This window comes from Alexandromys fortis, unplaced genomic scaffold (genome assembly GCF_014885135.2).
Source record: "Alexandromys fortis isolate MF-2015 unplaced genomic scaffold, M_Fortis_MF-2015_v1.1 scaffold_260, whole genome shotgun sequence".
Classification (NCBI taxonomy): domain Eukaryota; kingdom Metazoa; phylum Chordata; class Mammalia; order Rodentia; family Cricetidae; genus Alexandromys; species Alexandromys fortis.
The window spans coordinates 1143894-1164029 of NW_026068136.1; the positions used below are offsets into that span (position 1 = coordinate 1143894).

Here is a 20136-nt window from a genome sequence, read left to right on the forward strand (position 1 = left end):
ATGCTGAAAAAGCCTTCGACAAAATACAACACCGGCTTCGTGTAAAGGTCTTGGAGAGAGCAGGGATACAAGGAACATACCTAAACAGAATAAAGGCAATATACAGCAAGCCAACAGTCAAAATCAAACTAAATGGAGAGAAATTCAAAGCGATCCCACTGAAATCAGGAACAAGACAAGGTTGTCCACTCTTTCCATATCTATTCAATATAGTTCTTGAGGTCCTAGCTAGAGCAATAAGACAGGAAAGAAAATCAAAGGGGATACAAATTGGAAAAGAATAAGTCAAACTCTCACTATTTGCTGATGATATGATAGTTTACATAAATGACCTCAAAAATTCTACCAAGGAACTTCTACAACTCATAAACACCTTCAATAATGTAGCAGGATACAAGATTAACTCGAAAAAAAAATCAGTAGCCCTTCTTTACAACAGATGATAAATGGACTGAGAAAGAAATCAGAGAAACATCACCCTTAACAATAGCCACAAATAACATGAAATATCTAGGAGTAACTCTAACAAAAAAAAGTGGAAGACCTGTATGACAAGAACTTTAAATCTTTGAAGAAAGAAATTGAAGAGGACACCAGCAAATGGAAAGATCGTTTATGCTCTTGGGTAGGTAGAATTAACAGTAAAAATGGCAATCTTACCAAAAGCAATCTACAGATTCAATGCAGTGCCCATCAAAATCACAGAATAATTCTTCACAGACCTTGAAAGAACAGTACTAAGTTCATATGGAAAAGCAAAAACCCCAGGATAGCCAAAACAATCCTGTACAATAAAAGAACTTCTGGAGGCATCACAATCCCTTACTTCAAACTCTACTACAGAGCTACAATATTGAAAACATCCTGGTACTGGCATAAAAACAGACAAGAGGATCAATGGAACTGAATTGAAGATCTATATATCAATCCACACACCTATGAACACCTGATCTTTGACAAAGAAGTAAAAAATATAAAATGGAAAAAAGAAAGCATATTCAACAAATGGTGTTGGCATGACTGGATATCAACATGTAGAAGAATGAAAATAGACCCATATCTATCACCATGCACAAAACTCAAGTCCAAATGGATCAAAGACTTAAATATAAAACCAGCCACACTGAACCTCACAGAAGGGAAAGCGGGAAGTACACTTGAATGCTTTGGAACAGGAGACCACTTCTTAAATATGACCCCAGTAGCACAGACACTGAGAGAAACAATTAATAAATGGAACCTCATGAAACTGAGAAGCTTCTGTAAAGCAAAATACATGGTCAACAAGACAAAATGGCAGCCTACAGAATGGGAAAACATCTTCACCAGCCCCACATTGGACAGAGGACTGATCTCCAAAATATACAAAGAACTCAAGAAATTGGTCATCAAAAGAACAAATAATCCAATAAAAATGGGGTATACACCTAACAGAGAACTCTCAACAGAGGAATCTAAAATGGCCAAAAGACACTTAAGGAAATGCTCAACATCCTTAGCCATCAGAGAAATGCAGATCAAAACAACTCTGAGATTCCATCTTACATCTGTAAGAATGGCCGAGATCAAAAACACAGATGACAGCTTATCCTGGAGAGGATGTGGGGTAAAGGCAACACTAGACCACTTGACCAAAGAATTGATAAAGAAGATGTGGCACATTTACACAATGGAGTACTACACAGCAGAAAAAAATAATGACATCTTGAAATTTGTGAGCAACTGGATGGAGCTAGAAAACATCATATTGAGTGAGGTAACCCAGTCCTAGAAGGACAAATATCACATGTACTCACTCATAAGTGGTTTTTAAACATGAAGCAAAGAAAACCAGCCTACAATTCACAATCCCAGAGAACCTAGACAACATGAGGACCCCAAGAGAGACATGCATGGATCTAATTTACATGGGAAGTAGAAAAAGACAAGATCTCCTGAGTAAATTGGGAGCATGGGGACCATAGAAGAGGGAAGAAGGGGAGGAGAAAATGGAGGGGAGTGGTGGAAAATATATAGTTCAATAAATACAATCTTAAAAAATTAAGTTTTAAAAATGGAAATAATAAGTGAGGGTAGAAGATGGGAAATTAAGGAGACATGGGATGATTTAGGTTGTAGTGCTCACCAGCTGAGAGGAATTCCGGACCAACAGTCCTCAGCATTTGCTGAGAAGGTGGCTGACAGAAGCAAACATTCCTTTTACATAGAGATATTTTCAAACAAGTATGTAAAAATAGCAACGAACCATATTTAAGGTTTGCATGCACGTGACCTTGAAGTATGCTCTTAACTCCTTTCAAAGCCATAAATCTGAAATGTTCTGTGAATTTCATGAACAAAACTATGAACTTTATTTGTGGTTTAAGAAAAAAAATGTGGCCTGTCTGCCCTGTGCAGCCCTGGTGAGCTGTGCCTTTACCTTGACGGCTGCCATGCAATGCAATGCACCTCAGGAGACACCCTTCACCCCATCTACAGAGAGGAAGGGAGGGAGGTGTGTGTGTGTGTGTGTGTGTGTGTGTGTGTGTGTGTGTTGGGGGGTGTTATCCTTTCCTGTGTGCCTCTTTTTTTAATTAATTTATTTATTTATTATGTACACAGTGTTCAGCCTCCATGTATGCCTGCAGGCCAGAAGAGGGCACCAGATCTCATTACAGATGGTTGTGAGCCACCATGTGGGTTGCTGGGAATTGAACTCAGGACCTCCAGAAGAGCAGTCAGTGCTCTTAACCTCTGAACCATCTCTCCAGCCCCATCCTGGGTGCCTCTTGTTTCACTAATGCCTGTGCTCAAGTCTGTGCTAAATCTCTTAATAAACTCAAGCTCTGCTTCATACTGACCCATCCTGAAATTCTTTTCACTGTTGAAGTCAAGGATCCCACTTTGCACAGTAGATGTCTCTGAAAAGATCTCTTTAAACTGCAGCTGTATCCGGGCTTCCCTCTTACCCTGTTGCTAACAACAAATGCTCAAAGTTTATAATTTTCAAGGTGCCTTAGTATTCATAAGCGCTTGGTCTTATTACAGATGGTTTCCACCTGTTGAGATCCCTGTGTAGCACCACGACGAGGCTCTTTCTGTGTCTCTGTGTACGATTATCTTGTTTATAGCACAAGATGGACCCCAGTGCACATAATTCATGATCAATACTATGATCATGATTTTTTCTTTTATTATCTTTGTCTTGGAGATACTTCTTTCTGCTGATCCAGTGGTGACAGGAGCTGCTGAGAATGTGTTACCGGCCATGACAGCACTGGGTTAAATGTCTGATAAATGATCTGAAAATAAAAAGTTTGTGTAGAGCTCATGAACCCGACCCAAGAGTTTTACCTAAAAATTTCACTCTCCACGCAACCTTGTTCTGTGTAACTACGAATCTAATTTTAAGTGTAAATGTATACAGTGGCATTTTAGTGCTTCTGACATTTTGTGTAAATTGTGGAGCGTGTATGAGAAACTAAAAGTAGCATTTTGATTTATAAGTGTAAGATAAAAATGTATGCATGTAACACTTGCCTCATGCGAAAACAGTGTTCTTTTCTGTGGCAGATAATGATTTAAATTTCAGTTCGGAGACAGAGGATAATTACGTGTATGCACCGCAGTTTCAAAATGCAGACTCCAAACTCTCTGGAGAAATCCAGTCTTTCACTGATGGGGCTCGGGGCTTGCGTTCTGAGGTACGGCTCCTCGGTGCCTTTGCCTGCAGCTGGTCACAAGACCACCCCTGTCTGAGGCAATCAGCTTTAAAGAGGGAGGCTTATTTTTGTCTCACACTTTCTTTTTTTTAAGATTTATTTATTTATTATGTATACAACATTCTGCCTCGATGCATGCCCACACGCCAGAGGAGGGCACCAGATCTCAGTACAGATGTTTCTGAGCCACCATGTGGTTGCTGGGAATTGAACTCAGGACCTTTGGCTTAACCTCCGAGCCATCTCTCCAGCCCTGTCTCACACTTTCCCAGGTTGCTGCTCCCAGCTAGTGGACCCCACTTTGAACTGGTCATGGTGGAAAGTGCGTGGAGGGACAACACCCCCCACCTTAGGGAAGAAACAGAAAAGAGCAGGACTAGGGGCCACTTCTCCTTGAGGGAATGCCCCCATTGACTTCATGCCTCCCTTCTGGACCTGGCCTCCTGAAGGTTCCTTCCCCTCCAGATAAGGCCACACACTGGGGAACAAATCTCCCAGCACAGAACTGTGCTGAGCTGTCACCGAACATGACATGGAAGCCCTGAACTGTTACAGACGGCATTTAAGAGGTGGCAGGGGTGTGATTCTCCAGACATGAAGGCACCAGAGAGAACCTGACTGGATTTGTGTAAGGGAGCAGAGGAAGTCCTGCATGTGTGGGAAGTAGTGAATGAGTGTGTATGTTTTGACATGAGCACCACGTGTCAAGGATCCCAAAACCTCAGCTCCATGGGGAATGCTAAAACCTTCCCTCCCCACTTGAATGTGAATGTTAATAGTGTGTGCAGAAAATGACCAGCGTAGCTTTTCCCCCCCGGATATGCATGGCCTGAAGGCTGCTCCCCTCCAGAGCCTGCTCCAACTGAGATTTCCTACACCTGCCTCCTTGTTTAACTGTATAGAATAACACCACTTCTTGTTAGGTTGTATGCAATAATTATACAAATATATGTGAATGAGCTGTTTTCAGCCAATGACTTAACAATATAGCCAGGCTGATAGAGATATATAGAGAGAGTAGGCAGAGTCAGGGAGAAGCCATGTAGCCGCCATCAGGGACAGACACCTCCACCGGAGCCCTCTGGAACCTTTCCGGTAAGCCACAGCTATGTGGCGATACACAGATGAATAGAAATGTGTTAACCAAAGATATAAGAGCTAGCTAGCAATACACTTAAGCTATTGGCCAAAAGGTATTACAAGTAATGTAGTTTCTGAGTGATCATTTCCAGTCTGAGCAGTTCCCCCAACATTGCCCCGGTCAGGCCACGTTCTTGGAACTGTGCCAGATGTGACAGACCAGCCTTGGAAGTTTCCCTGGTTACCACTGTCATTTTACACCATCTATCCTATTGTGATCCTAGTCTCCAGCAAACGGAATAAAACAAACAAACCCCACCAGCTGGGGCACAGGAGATGATAAGTGGTTAAGAGTACCCACTGGCTACTCTTCCAAGGAGCAGAGTTTGATTCCCAACATCACACAGCCGCTCACAATGTCTGTAGCTCAAGTCCTCTCCTGGCATTCATTGGCATTACATGCACATGGTGTGCTGACATTCATGCAGGCAAAACACATCTATCCACATAAAATATAATGAAAAAGAATATAGCAGGTTCAATTTCAGGTCTTCATTTCTGTATGTCTCCTGGGTCTTTCAAATATATTAAATCGGTTTATAGCCTTTTCTTGTTAATCTGCCGTCTATTATGTGGACCCAGGGAAGAGCCAAAAAGGTCAGGAGGAAAAAGGTATTTTCCTTCCTTCTAGTGTGTCAAGGTGCGGTGTCCACATGCGTGCTTTGGTTTTGTAAGAGCAGGGTGACAAAGTTGCTAAGTGATGAAATATTAAAGGTGACGGACATTTTTTGAGATATCTTGGGTTTGCTATGTGAAGCTGTTGCAGTACAGCCTCAAGGATGGGAAGGGAAGCCAATTTACCTCCACGTAGAGTCTGTCTTATCTCCTGGGGATGCAGCCTGTGCATCCACCAGTCTGGGACCCAGGAAGACCACAGCTACTGCCCCAGACATGTGACATCCCAGACCGCTCCACACTTGTCTGGGTAGAGACTGAGCAAGCCTGAGAGCACAGGTTGCCCGTTGCTTATAGGATTGTCTTGAAGAAGAGATAATATTTAAATTACTAGACATTAAAAATTAATATTTTGAAGTATTGTCAACCATTTTGCTAAATTTCTGTCTTTGTAACATTGCGCTCGATCTCCTTTCTAGAACCCATCTGATTAGAGAGTACCGCTAGGATGAAAAATCACAGTGAACTTTATTCAAGGAAAAACAAATCATTGAATGATATTTGTAAAAACACAGGCTGACTTGATTCAGGATAGCGGTGACAGGCATAGAACCATGGCAACAAGGCTTTGCTGTGGAAAAAGGGATCAGACTCAACCCTGAATACACCCAGGAGTCAAGTGGGAATTGATATTCAGAAGTCAACTGTGTGTGTGCGGGGACGGGGGTGGACAGGGTATTGCTAAAATACCATATCAGAGTTAAGAAGGTGCTGTTCTCTGAATGCAGAATATCCCCCAGTTGTTTGACTGCTTGGTGCTGTTGGGCAGACTGTGGAACCTCTAGGAAGCGGAGCCACACTGGAGGAAGTGGGCCGATGGGGCTGGGCCTTCCTATTTGCTATCCCACCCCTGCTTCCTGCTCATCTGGGTACAAGCAGGATCTTGCCACCTTTCTTTCCCCTCCCTGCCTTTCCTGCCCTAATGGTTTTCATCTCCCCAAACTATGAGCCCAGATAAACCCTCCCCCTGCCTTACTCTGTGTCTTTCAAGCGTCCTACCACAGTATCAAGGATACTGTGATCTTATAGCTGATACTTTACAGCTATAAGAAGTTTCTGGCTGAACTGATCTACCAGGATAATTCTGTAGTCGGGATGGTCAGACACTGCTGAGTGGATGGTGAATACGAATCTGATCAGCTATTCGGCATCATGAAACTTAAGAAGCCTCTTTGCTAAAACTGGATTTTATAGGGCAGTGCATATTATCTTGGCTCCTAGGATAAGCTTATGAAGTCTCGCTAAGGTTTAGCAAAGCAAAGAGTCTTTGTAGTTAATTTGAAATGGGTTTTATTAAAATATTGACTTGTCTTTGACTTTTGTCTGATGTTCTGGAATCCTGTTCCTGAGATGTGTACGAATGACTCTGGCGGAGCCTCAGAGGCGCTTCTGTGATTGTTTGCTTTAGATCTCTCCAGGTGGACACGGATATCTTAGAGGGTAGTATTCCTGCAATTACCAAGATCTTAGCAACAATTGGCGACTAAGTAGCAAGACATTAAATCATTATCAGCTGAGTGTTTTGTACCTTGGAGACTCTGTGGCACGGAGCAGATTGGGTCTGGGAGAATCTTGCCACAGGTGCTCCGGGGCTCACGATGTGTTGGGCGTTGAAAATATCATACATCAAAACACATTTACTATTTCCAACCCGTGGAACTTCAATCTTCACCTGAACACCACATTGTCAGTGGTGTTTCCTGGAGCTTCAGGAATACCAAACCCAACCCTCAAAGTGTGGTTTCTGTGCAGTGTGGCTCTCACACCAATGCCAAACTGGAAGGCTGTAGGCTGAACCTCGTGAGTTTGGTAACATCTTGATTCTGGTTCTGAGTCACCTAAAAACTCAAAAGTGTTGAGATTGGGGCAGATGTGTCTCTTGTGGAGGTGGCAGGGGTGCAGTGAGGAAGTGAACTGTCATAGAATCTGTTCTTGATGTTGCTCTCCTGGTTTAGGGTATTGTCCCTAGACAGCCCGTGTTCATCACACACACACACACACACACACACACACAGAGAGAGAGAGAGAGAGAGAGAGAGAGAGAGAGAGAGAGAGAGAGAGAGAGAGAGAAATTGAGTAGCTTTGTTCCTCTATCCTTCCTTAGTACCAGGTAAATCCATTTTTTTTATTACTACAGAGGAAGCTAAAGACACAGGTGTGTGGGGTCTGGTTGGGGAAGTCATTGAGGATCAGATATTCTGGGGAAGCTGTCACTAGGGCTCAGGATTTCAGCTTTGCTTCTCTCTCACCAATTTTAATTCACCAAGAAAAACCAACAGTAAATAAAACACCAGAAGAGGCGAAATGGGTCGTGTCTTGGACTGTGTCCCTGTTAATCTGGGAACTGCTGAGTTAAGTGCTCAGCTGTTAAAAATTAAGGAGTCATTGGAAGGCTCAAAGAACAAATTTTCCGTTACATTTCAAATTTCTTTTCTTTCTTGTCAAAAGTTTTTTTTTCTTAATTGGTTGTTGTTTGTTTGTTGGCTTGTTTTAATGGTGACTTTATTTTGACGTTTGTGGTCTGGGTGTATGAAATCTGTTAAGTTCAGAAATAAAGCCACGTCAATTCACAAGTGGCTTGAAAGAATTAACGGGATTTTCAATGCTAGGAAAAGTCACTGTTACTTGGAATACCTCATTTATTTACATATTGTGATTGGCATTCAAAAGTAGAACAGTTTCGGGAACGACAGGAAGTTTCTGAGTCAGAGGCAATGCCCAGGCAGTCCGTAGTTTTAATTTGTATCGAGAGTCACGGTAGTCTTGCCTGCAGTACCCAGGAGACAATGGTCACGCCCAAGAGATCCAGTAAGACGTGGTAAAGTAGGTGTGCCAGGGAGGCTGAGGCAGGGGGATTTCCATAAGGAGAGCCTGGCTTCCCTAGCCAATGCCAGGCCTGCCTGGAGGATGGCGTAAGGCAGCATCTCAAAACCAAAACCAAAAGAAAGCCCTAAGTGGTGTGTTTGGCGTCTCTCTCACTGCTTAAGAGTTTAAAGGGAAAACAAAAGGGAGAGGCAGCAGGACGGAAATAAAAAATCAAACCCAGGACTTATTTTTTTTTACAGCAATCAGATTTCTGGGTTTTAATATATCCGTCTTTTATAGTGATCATATTTATAAGACACAAATCAATAAAAGAACATTATAAGCCTTAGCAGCAGCAGCTGAGAAACCTGACCAGGAGATAGTCCACAGTTCCGGATGCATCCCTTGGCTTTTGGGAAGGGACCGCTGCGTGCGTTCCCAGGGTTAGGGCGCAACGCGGTGGAAGGCTTCAAGCCCCGCGGGCGCTGGAGCGTGTCCGCGCGCTGTCCTGCGGGTGTCTAATCTCTTGCTCTTCTGGGGAGAGACGGTGTTGGGGTGCAGACAGCGCACCTGCTAAGCATCCCGACTCGCGGCTAGGAGGCGGCGGAGACCTGCTCCTCCGCCCCTGGGATGGGCAGGGGAGAGGTCTGGGAGAGCAACCGGGAGTACCCGGAGGGACCCCGAGTGGCATTTCCCGCGTGTGTCTCCCCCCACCACCCCGCAAACCCTGCAGCGCCCCCGCTCCACCTGTGCGCGTTCTGGTCGCCTGGGACGCGGCGCCCACAGGCGGAGGCCAGGTGTTAGGGACCTTGGGTCCCGGGATCCAGGAGGCGGAGGCGCGCGAGCGGGCATGCGCAGTGGGCGGAGGCGGCGGCGATGGCCCGGGGAGGCGGGGGGACCGCTGTTTATTTGCAGCTGGGCCACCGCGGCGGCCGAGCACGGGGCGCCCGGGCGGGGACAGTGGGCGCGCGATGCCCGAGCCACGCAGGACGCCGCGCACCCGGGCCCCAGCCGGGGAGGATGCGCGCCGCTCGGGAGCGGCCGTGCAGGCGGCGCGATGCTGGTGACCCGCGGGGACCGCGGCGGCGGGGAGCGCGCGCCCTCGCGGCGCCCGCGCTGCGGACTGGTTCCGGCCGGAGCCGCGGCGCTGTTAGCCGGGGCCAGCTGCTTGTGCTACGGCCGCTCGCTGCGGGGCGAGTTTGTGCATGACGACGTGTGGGCGATCGTGAACAACCCCGACGTGCGGCCCGGGGCCCCGCTGCGCTGGGCCGTTTTCGCCAACGACTTCTGGGGCAAGGGCCTGGCGGACAGCACCAGCCACAAGTCCTATCGGCCGCTGTGCGTGCTGTCCTTCAGGTGAGCCCCGTGCGCCCTGGGGTCCGGACACCTGTCCCCGGAGAAGGGGTGTCACTGCGGGGGCACTTCTGACGGATCCATCCGTACCTTCTCTAGGGTGTCCTGCCCTTTCAGCTAGACCGTTTTGCCATCAGCCCGATCCGCCTCGCTTTACTTTGTGGCTCTCCAGGCTCAGCCTGGTCCTCTAGGTTCTACGCTTGTTCCTCCCTGCTCCGCTGGGTTCTCCTGGCTTTGCCCCAGGTCCTCTGGGCTGTATGCTTGGCGCTCCTGGTTCTATCCTCAGTGCTTTCTACTTGGCTCCGGGTCCTCTGTCTAGTATCTGTCAGAAGCCCCGGCTTCTCTCTGCGCTCTGCCACAGGACCTCGTCGCTCTGGCTAGATCCTCCGGTTTTGGCTCTGATCCTGCTGCGCCAGCCTCTGTCCCGAGTCCTCCGGACTCTGCCTCTGGTCCTTGCCAATGTCAACTCCTGTTTTTTTAAGGCTCTGCCCGAGTTCTCAAGCACGGCACCGTTTTCTTCTGGCTCTGTCTTGGGTTCTCTCCGCGCTACTCAGGACCTCCCTGCTCTGCCCCGGTCCTCCCAGCTAAGCCTAGGTTCTCCCGCGCTTCCTGGCTCCTGGGCACCGGCTGCGGAGTTGGGACCGAGTTTCCCCAGAGACTGTGCTCCCTCTGCTAGGTTCCCGGGGTTTCAGTGCTGGTGGATCTGACTTCCCACCCGACCCCTTCCCTACCCTTCCCAGTCTTCTCATGGCGATCCACTGGTTCCAGAGGGTGGCGATGCTCCAAGTTGTTAGCTTCTCCCGGGAGGTTTGACTGCTAGGCAGATGAGTAGAGGGGACCGAACAAGTGGCCTAGGATGCTCCTGGAGCTGCCAGGCTGTGAGTGTTCCAGGCAGGATCTGGGGAGAGGGGTCAGGCACCCTACTCTGGTGCGCCAGGCTTTGCTGGGCCGCTGATAGCCTCCCTAACCCCAGTATCTCCAATCCCAGCCTCCCCATCCCAGAACTCCGCAACCGCAGCCTCTGAGTCCACCGTGTGGCGCCCAGACTCCGGGACTCGCACGGAGTACGCGCAAAGTGGTGGGGCACCTGCCTGGGGTCGCAGAGAGACCCTTCCCAAGCTCCGGAATCATGACTCAGCGTTTCTGCTCAAGTAGTGGATCCGGACCAGGAGTTACCCGTCTGTAGGGTGGGGTATCCGCTTGAATTTAGAATTCTGGGGAAAGGACCGGTTGGAGCCAAAGAGGGGATTCATTGTAACTTGGCTCTGCATTTGAGCTTGTGTGAGTAGGGACACACAGCTCACTGGGTATTAGCCCCGCATTAACCCGCTTTCCAGTCCTTGTCATCGGAGCCTTAGTTCATTAAACTGATCCCTGGGAACAGTTGGCAAAGTAACAGTCAGCGTGGGCCTTCAGGCCCAGGGCTTTGGAGAGGCGACCCCATGACTTCGAAAAGGAAACCCCGGCAGCTGACTTTTCACACACCTCTCTCAAATAAACTAATGTTTTAAAGAGGGAGAGAAAATAACACGTCTGAAAAAAAAAATAACACGTCTGACTCTCAAGGAGATGTTTTACAAACATTTATCTTTGGAAAGTTGTGTTGGTTTTCAACCCAAGATAGCCTTTAGCTGCGGTTTCTCAGCCTTATTAATTTCCCAAGTGTTTTTTTTTTTTAATCTTAAAAATAGGAACGCTTCCTTTTACACTTGATGAACATTTTCATCGAGTGGGCGAGGCTGTTGATTAATTGGAAGGTGAATACGCTCACAGCGCTCCAGACTTTTTTACAGCTCTGGTTCCTGGCCTGAGCTGTTTCCATTTAAAGAGCCAGGACTGAATGCCTGTTGGCGGATGGGCTTGCTGTCCAAGTGTTGTTAATAGTTCCTAACAGGAGTTCTGCCAGGGCAGAGGAGGAAGGGAGCGCTCCACCCCTTATATCACTAGCTGGACTTCATCCCCCCCCCTCCCCACCTCCGTGGGAGGGGTTGGTGGGGAAATCGGCAGGGTTGATGGGCAGGGGTGGCAACGAGGTTTTTTGGTTGTTGTTGTTATTTTTGTTTTGGTTGTTTTTAGTCAACTTGACACAAGCTAGGGTCATCTAGGAAGAGGGGGACTCAATTGAGAATATGATGCCCCCAGCAGATTGGTCAGTAGGTAAGCCTGTGTGGACATCTTCCTGATGAATGATTGACAGGGGCGGGCACAGCCCACTGTGGGTGGTACCACTTCTGGGCAGGTGGTCGTAGGTTGTATAAGAAAGCAGGCTGAGCAAACCAGTAAGCAGTGTTCCTCCATGTCTCTGCCTGTTCCTGCCTTGACTTCTCCAAATGATGGAGCTGTGGTCCAGATGTGTAAGGCAGATAAGCCCTTTTCCCTCTGTTGTTTTAGGTTGTGGTGTTTATCACAGCAATAGAAAGTAAAGTCTAGAGAGCAGAGAGGGGAAGAAAAAGCAGACCAGCTCTGTTCACAGGGTCAGTCTCTATGAGAGTAGCTCTGTCTTCCACAGTCAATTAGGTACACCCCATGTTCCTGTGCAGTTGCATGAACAGAAGGTCCTTGAAGACTTCGGGCATTTTTAATATTTTTCCCTTTCCTCTTCCTCCTGTTTTTGTTGTTGTTGTGTTGTTTTGGTTTTGTTTCCTGAGACAGGCTCTCACTCCACAGCCCAGGCTGGCTTGGAATTTACTATGCAGCCCAGGATAGTTTTTTACTCTTGGCAGTTCTCCTGCCTCAGCCTCCTAAGTGTTGAGATTACCGATCCAGTGAGCTACCGTGTCTAGAGACCTATATAACTTAAACCTGTTTAAAAAAGGATGTCAAACTCCTTGGATCATTTATGAATCAGGCATTGGCCCACTGTCCTGGCTGGTTTTATGTCAACTTGGCACATGCTAGAGTCATCAGTGAGGAGAGAATCTCAGCTGAGAAAATGCTTCCATAATGTCAGGCTGTAGGCAAGCCTGAAGGGGATTTTCTTAATTAGTGATTGACGTGGGAGTACTCAACCCACTGTGGGCTTGGCCGCCCCTGGGCTAGTGGTCCCGGGAGCTAGGAAATAGCATTGGTATGATCTGTGGGGTCTCCCCATGCCTAGATTTCATCGGTTTGTGCATGCCTATTTTACTAATATTTTGGGGTATATTTAGTTTTCAGCAGTTTTATGACAGGTGTCAATTACTGAGGTTCTACTGCGGTTACAAGGCCTAGAACACTTCCATCACATGGACTCTGCCTCCTCATCATAGCAGCGCTCCAAACTTCCACCCTGACCCGTGACAACCACTAATTCTCCTCCTCTATAATTTTATCATTTTGATGTTACATAAGCAAAATTGCTTAGCATACACTTTATTGAGATTGCCCCCCCCCCTTAATCTCAGCATTTCTCTGGGGCTTCATCCAGATGGCTGTGTACAATGAAGAGTTCATTCCTTTTCATTTCTGAATAGTATTCTGCACTATAAATGTCCCAAAGCCTGTCCATTTTTCTCTCATTTTTGTACTTTACTTTTTGCTCACATAGAATCCCAAATCAAAATATAGACTTTTTTCTCTTTTTTTAGTAAAAGTAAGTTTATATCTCAATGTTTTAAATATTTAAGTGTTAAATATTTAAATTATTGTTAAATTGAATATTAAATATTCAAATGTCACATACTGAGAGATAGAAACTCTCTTAAGAACAAACATGGTAAATTGATATTTAATTCTTTTGCTGGACAGATGTTTGTATATAAGGAATATCGGCTATACCTATATATTATATATATAGTAAGAGCCTCCTCGTGTTTCTCACCTAGAAGATGCAGTGGGCTGAGCACATGCTGACCTGAGCATACTAGTTGCAGAGTCTGGAACAGTGGGACAAGGTGAACAGGGTTGTATACGCCATCTCTTTAGCTCTGTTTGAACTGTTTCTAGACCCCTCCTCCCAGTGTGGTTCTGCTTTAGGGCTGACCCCAGGAGACACTTCTGAGGTTTGGAGGCGAGAAGGAAGTGGCCATAATCAGGCTGAGAAGGCTGGAGTAGGTTTTCAGGGCTTGGAATCCCATGCAAACTGAGCAGGAAGTGTTGGCCACTCCTGGTGGTGACAGCAGTTGCTCAGGTCACGGGCCTCAAGTCTCCCCCAGAGCTCTTACCGGTGCCGGCACAGGTATGAGTAACTGGAGTGAAGAGTCAGGCCTTCTGCAAGTTTATCTTGTTAAGGTGGAGCCTCAGAGGCAGTGAGACCAGTGTACTGTGGCAGAGTGTGCCTGCGGTTCTAACCCGGTTCTAACCCACGCTTGCTTCCTGTGCACGGCCCCCTCTCCTGTCTCCCTGCCTTGCTGGCTTCCAAAGCCCCAGACTTGCGTGGGTGAGATAATGGTGACCTCTCACATGGCTATAGTAAATATTTTTTCCTGCATTATTCCCGGGGGTCATGCCTAAGTATTGCAGTTCCCTCTGCTCCTTGGGTTCCTCTGTTCTTATATTCTCATGAGCAAGGACATGCAGGAATATTTTCAGACAATAGCAGAGAAGAAACAAACCATGTGTAAATCTACTCTGCCGTCCTCACGTTCTTTTGATTTGGCTTCTGTTTTTGTCCTTAACTTTTTTATTGGTGCTCATTCAGTGTGCATAGTCGGGGAGAGGGACTTCACACAGATGGTTTTCGCTCAAGTACATCCTGTACTTTGGCTGTATCCAGGCCTCCCCTCCCCTTTCTTCTGGCTGCCCCTCCTCCTCATCCCTTTCTGCATGATAGCGTCCCTTTTACCTGTATGTTCTATGGGTGTGTGTGTGTGTGTGTGTATTATATATGTGGATTTGTAACTTTATAAAATCCAAGTTCCGCATGTGAGAGGAAACATCTGATCTTTGTCTCTTCTGGTCTCCTGCTGCATCTGTTTTCCTGGAAAGGACACCATGTCATTTCCCTCCCTGGTCTTGGCCTCTGATCAGGAGGAATGCATTAAGCTTCTCTGTAGATACTGAACGGACAGGGAACCGAAGGCCACAGTGCCCCCAACTCCCCCTGAACAACTGCCGTGATTGATTTAAAAGGTACTTAGTGTTTTCATTTTTATCCTTTTCCCCTTTCCTCTTGAGAAGAAGTTCCTGTGGAAATTTCCACCCAACCATTGAGTGGAGCCTGACTCAAAAGAACCCGTGGTCCTCAGCACTAAAGATGGGGGAGCTAAGGCTGATCACGGGACCTTAAACGCACGGCTTATCTTTCCATGTTTAGGCTATTAGATCATTGTTTGCGATAAAGTTTTACCGAATGCTTCTGATGCTAACATAAATCACAAGAGTGAAGTGGGTGGTTTAAATGTCAGAGCTAAAAAATAGAATATGTTAATATAAGTGGCTGTGGGGACCTGCGATGCTTTAAGGCTTGGTAATGAGAGATTTTTGCCAGTGGCTCTCATATTTGAGTCTCAGCGTTCTACTAATTCTGAGAACGTGCAAGCATTAGCTTCCACGCTCTGCACCCGAGAACCCTGAAGTGCTCATCCTAGGTCTACTGCTGGCCTGACCTCCCTGAAGTCTACCCCCCCCCCCCCCGTGACACTGCTTTCTGTGTGCTCTGGACAGTAAGTGGAGATGGCCTGGGATATTTGATTAAGGTACCCACACATTCTGTGATGGACACAACACACAGGCAAGGAAAAAAGAATCAAAGGTGATAAAGACTCTATGAGGAAAATGATTTTAAAGAAATTAAAATTTCTATATTAAACCAAGAAAGCCCTGGAGGCAGAGATTGTGATTGTGGCCGCATAGGTAAGTCTAGATATCAGTCTGGTTGTATAGAGAGAGTGGGGAAGGAGAGGAACTGAGTGTTAGTTTGCAGGGTTTTCCTACAGGTCCTAGAATTGCCTTCAGAAGCAGTCTGTTTATATCGACAAATGTCTTTCTATTTTCCTCTGCAGCCACACTCTTATTTTTTCCAGACTTTGAGTCTAGCCATTCCTCTTTATGAGGGCTAAGGAATGTCTGGTCATGCCAAAGGAATGGTGGTTGTCTCTTCCCGCTGATAAGATGTGGCTTCTGCTTGCAAAGTCCTGGGCTCCGACCTCCCACGCTCATGTCTAGACTGTCACAGGCCAGACTTGCTGCTGCTGGCAGCCTCTGTGCTGGGCAGTCTTCTTCCGGAAAGCCCTTCTCTCCGCTACACGGGGCTGGCTTTCTCTGCACCTTTAGCATCTGCTGAAACGTTGCTTTGTCATGGAGGCCAGCCCAGGACTCCTGATCGATGCGTTCTCAATGTCTTACCTTTACTTTCTTACTCTGATCTCTTCGTCACTTTCCAGCACTGTGACGTAAGGCCTGAGAGCACTTAAGAAAGGAAGAGGCTCACAGTTCTGGTCTGTGGCTGGCTGGCTCCGTGATTCCTGGGCCTGTGGTGAAGCAGAGGTGTGCAGAGCCGAGCCGCCACCTCATCCAGCAGGAAGCAGAGAGTGGCATAGACAGGAGCCCAGGACCAGATGAATCCCCCAATAACCCCACGTCCTGTGATCTCCACCTCCCTATAATACTAGTCAATTGCTAGTCCAGTGCTGGAAAATCCGTGCTCAGATCAGAGCCCTCACGGTAGAACATGGTATATGTGTATTTATGTGTGTTTGTGTCTGTGTGTATGTGTATATTTGTGTGTATGTATGTGTCTGTATATGTGTGTGTGTCTGTTTGTGTGTGTTTGCCTGTCTCTGTGGGTGTGTCGGTGTGTCTTCTCTATGTGTGTATGTGTGTGATCTGTGTGTCTGTCTGTATGTGTGTGTATGTATGTGTGTCTGTGTGTCTCCTTATGTATGTATATCTGTGTGTGTCTCTCTCTGTGTATGTTTCCGCGTTTGTGTGTGTGTAATCTGTGTGTGTGTATGTGTGTCTCTGTGTGTATGTATGTGTATCTGTGTATCTCTCTGTGTGTATATGTGTCTGTGTGTGTGTATACATATGCACTGGGCTGCGGTGCCTGTAGAGCCCATAACAGGTAGCCAGATCTCCTTGGAGTTGGAGTGTTAGGTTGGAGCTCCCTAATGGGACCCCAACTCAGGTTCTCTGGAAAAGTGACAAGTACTCGTAACCACCGAGCCATCTCTCCAGCCCAGATTTCTGTCTTAATTTACCTTTTTACTTCCTCTCTCCAAGAGAAAAGTGGATTCAGAAGAGGAATTTCCTTGGCCATTGCAGAGGATCCTTGTTGGCCATTGCGGAGGATCCCTGAGGGTCCTGTGTCCCACAGGTCAGGGGCAGTTTGGACTGCAGGATGCTGTGACCCTCAGCTGTAACGTGGAGAGAACGGCAATCTTTAGTCTGGCACTTTTCCCCCTTCCCCCAGGATGCCACTGAAGCTCAGATTGCTGCAGAAGGCACGAGGCAGGGGCTATAACTCCGAGGCAAAGCCCAGAACAAGGTTCCCTTCTTCTTTTCCCATTGGGGGCGCAAGATCCATTCATGCAAACGCCTGCCTTCTGTAAAGTAACCAAATGGAGCACAAGGACCCCAGAGTCTTGCCAAAGGAACTAGCCAGTCCAGTGATCTCGATTTGGTCTGGTGTTTGGTTTGGGTTCCTTTAGAGAAACCTTCTTTCTAAACCTTTGGAATTTCTCAGTGTGCAGAATTTCATATTATTCAGGGTGTACTCATGGGTTCACCGTGCCTGGGAGTGAGAGACACACTGTGGGCCCTATGCTTGGCAATGCTAAAAAGGCCAGTAATGGTGAAAGGGAAAGGGCTTTGGGCTGTGTGATATCAGCTCTACCTCCCACTGAAGAGGGGGAGGGGGACTGCAGATTGGCTTCAGTCCTGTATCAATCAAATGGGTCAAATGATGAAGCACAAAATAATGAAGCTCCGGTAAATCCCTGGAACCCAGAGTGTGCTCACACTTCCCTGGCAGATTCTCTGCACCCAGATGCTCTGAGCTGGGTGTACCCTGAAGCTTGGAAAGTGTGTGTTTAGGAATCTTCAGGCCTTCTGCCAGGCATGTCTAGCTCCCCTTGGTCATGAGTTTTGTTCTTCATACACTCCTGTAGTGCAGCAATTTCCTTGAGATTGATTCTGCGTGGCATTCTAGAGCATTGGATAACTCGAGAGATGGGGAAGCCCTGGTTTTATAGCGGTTGGTTGGCAGCACAGGTGCTTTGGGGATATTTGGAATCAGGAATCTCAGGAGGACTCTGCCTGGCCTGGGTTATTTCCTGTAACTTGTGGGTAGGCCCATCAGAACTGCAGTGTGCCTAGGTGTGCTAGAGAACACACCCTTCCCAAAGAAAGTAAATGTAATATTAGCAGCTTAGTTACAGCTGTGGCTAGGATATGTGACTCTGGGCTCTTCTAGTTACATGTTGATTCTCTGTTGACATTTTCCTGGACATGTTCTCTTCCTGTGCCGACACCAGTTTTCCTTCCCAGTGTCTTTCACTCTAGTGTCCTTCTCTTTAGTCTGTCGTTACTCAGAGTGCCAAGGAGACAGGAACGGTGGCTGGCACCTCTCCTGGGAGCAGCTTTCTCATGCCAAATGAGGATGAGAGGACTGAGCTCCAGTTAGAACTGGATTCCCTCCACACTGTGGTACCGGTCAGTTGCATGGTTTGTTTCTTCAGACCGAATGCGGTGATGATTTGGTGATTTGTCTAGAACTAGAGGGATGGAGAAGAGAGCCAGAATGACCAAGCACTTGTAGGACTGCCTTAGAAGGAAAGCAAGCTGAGCCATGCGTTATTTATTGCTTGATTGAGCTGAAATGACCGTGGAAACCATTGCCAAGCTTGACAACCTCAGGACAACCAGAGGTGGGGAAATGGAAACACCAGAAGATGGGCTTGTTCGGTGGGTTGTGCTGGGCTGTGGACACCCAGGAAAAATACCATAAATAATGACAGAGTTGGAGTAATAGCGCAGAGGTAAAAACAATTGCCTTGCAACCGGAAGGACCTAAGTTCAATCTCCCAGAACCCATGTTAAAAGAAAAGGAAAAAAAGAAAGCATAGTAGCGATACTGTGCTTATTAATTATCGTGGTACCGTGCTCGTGATCGCGGTACCGTGCTCGTGATCGCGGTACCGTGCTCGTGATCGCGGTACCGTGCTCGTGATGGCGGTATCGTGCTCGTGATCGCGGTACCGTGCTCGTTATCGTGGTACCATGCTTATTATTGCAGTACTATGCTTGTTAACGCCGTACTGGGGAGGCAGAGACGGGCAGGTCTCTGGGGCTCCCTGGTCAGCAAACAACCTACTTGGTGATCTGTCTCAAAAGCAAGGTGGACGGCACCTGAGGGACGACAGGTAAGGTTCTTCAAATGCACATGCATCCATATCTCTGCACACATGTACATATGCACAAAAGAGACAGTGATGAAGGGGTGCAAACCCCCTTTTCCTGGTCGGAAAAGGAGGCTTACTGCTGAACACAGTTTTCTGTCACATTTGTTAGCCTTCTGTTGAGCTTCGAGACCCATGTCTGTGTAGGAAGACCACCCGTTCCAAAGAGCAAGGGGGAGTCCATTAAACTGATGACCAGAGATTCCTGGAAAGATTATTTTGGAAGAAAATATATTTCCTACTGCTCGGCCGAGTTTTAAATGAGAAATGAAGTCTAAACCAAATAAAATGTAGGGTTCTTAGAGCTGAAAGGGAAAGCTGGGTGTTTCTGACTCCCAGGGTAATTGAGATTCATTTGTTTATTCAACAGACTTCTTTTAGAATCTATTGTGTGCTGAATGCAATGGATTTCAGTGATGGAGAAAAATTAGCTTCTTAAATCTCTGAAAAATTGCTCGTAACTCCCGAAGACAGTTGCTAACAAGGGCCTCCTGGAGGTTCTGTCTGGGTGACCTGGAACCTGAGACACTGTTCTGGTTAGATGGTGTCAAGGGACTGTCACTATGCTCCTGTGGACAGTTTGGTCATCCAGCACATGTATTATTTTAAATTTTTACCAGCTGCATCGGCGTTTCCTAGCAGTACTGAACCCATAGGATGTGTGCTTAGCATAAGGTTGTTAGGTTGGGTTACAGGTGGAGGCTGGGTAACAAGGGCCACCTGCAAATTGGAGAAGCTGAAAGCCTTGCAGCTGTTCAGTCCCTGAAGCGAGATGCCTAGGCAGTCCCACTGTGATGAGGTCTGGAGGGTGCCTGAGGAGCTGCTCAGGCTGAATCCTCATTGGAAAGCAAAAGAAGCTATGAGGCCAGCCAAGGGCTCACTTGGGGGAAAAAACAGCAGCAGGCAGACTCCTGCGGCCTTCTCTCTGGATCTCTTTGTGTCTAGGTCTCTCTTTTAGAGGACCCCTCAACCCCTTCAGGAAATGGTGCTGTAACAGGCCCAGAGCTATGCCCCCTAAGTGACTCTAAATCCCATCGAGTTGATGACCCAGACAGGCTATCACACCTCAGTGCTGTGAGCTGAGGCCTTCTTGGTTCTTTTCCTCTGAAGGTTGAAATCTCAGCTGCTGGAGGTGTCAGCTGACT

The 20136-nt window shown here is 47.1% G+C and overlaps 1 protein-coding gene across 5 annotated transcripts in view; it reads left to right on the forward strand.

The window, feature by feature from the left end:
* Window positions 1-9219: 9219 nt before the first annotated feature.
* Tmtc1 (transmembrane O-mannosyltransferase targeting cadherins 1) overlaps window positions 9220-20136 on the forward strand; it is a 250868-nt gene continuing 239951 nt past the window's right edge. For 3 of the 5 annotated variants that reach the window (XR_007589317.1, XR_007589318.1, XM_050126490.1), the window contains exon 1: window positions 9220-9677. Coding sequence is in view for 2 of the 5 variants with exons in the window: in XM_050126490.1 (XP_049982447.1) it covers window positions 9379-9677 (299 nt within the window). In the remaining 3 variants the exon portion in view is untranslated. Of the gene's footprint in view, window positions 9678-14699; window positions 14724-20136 lie in introns of those variants that run through there. The other 2 variants (XM_050126489.1, XM_050126491.1) reach the window with 2 other exon arrangements.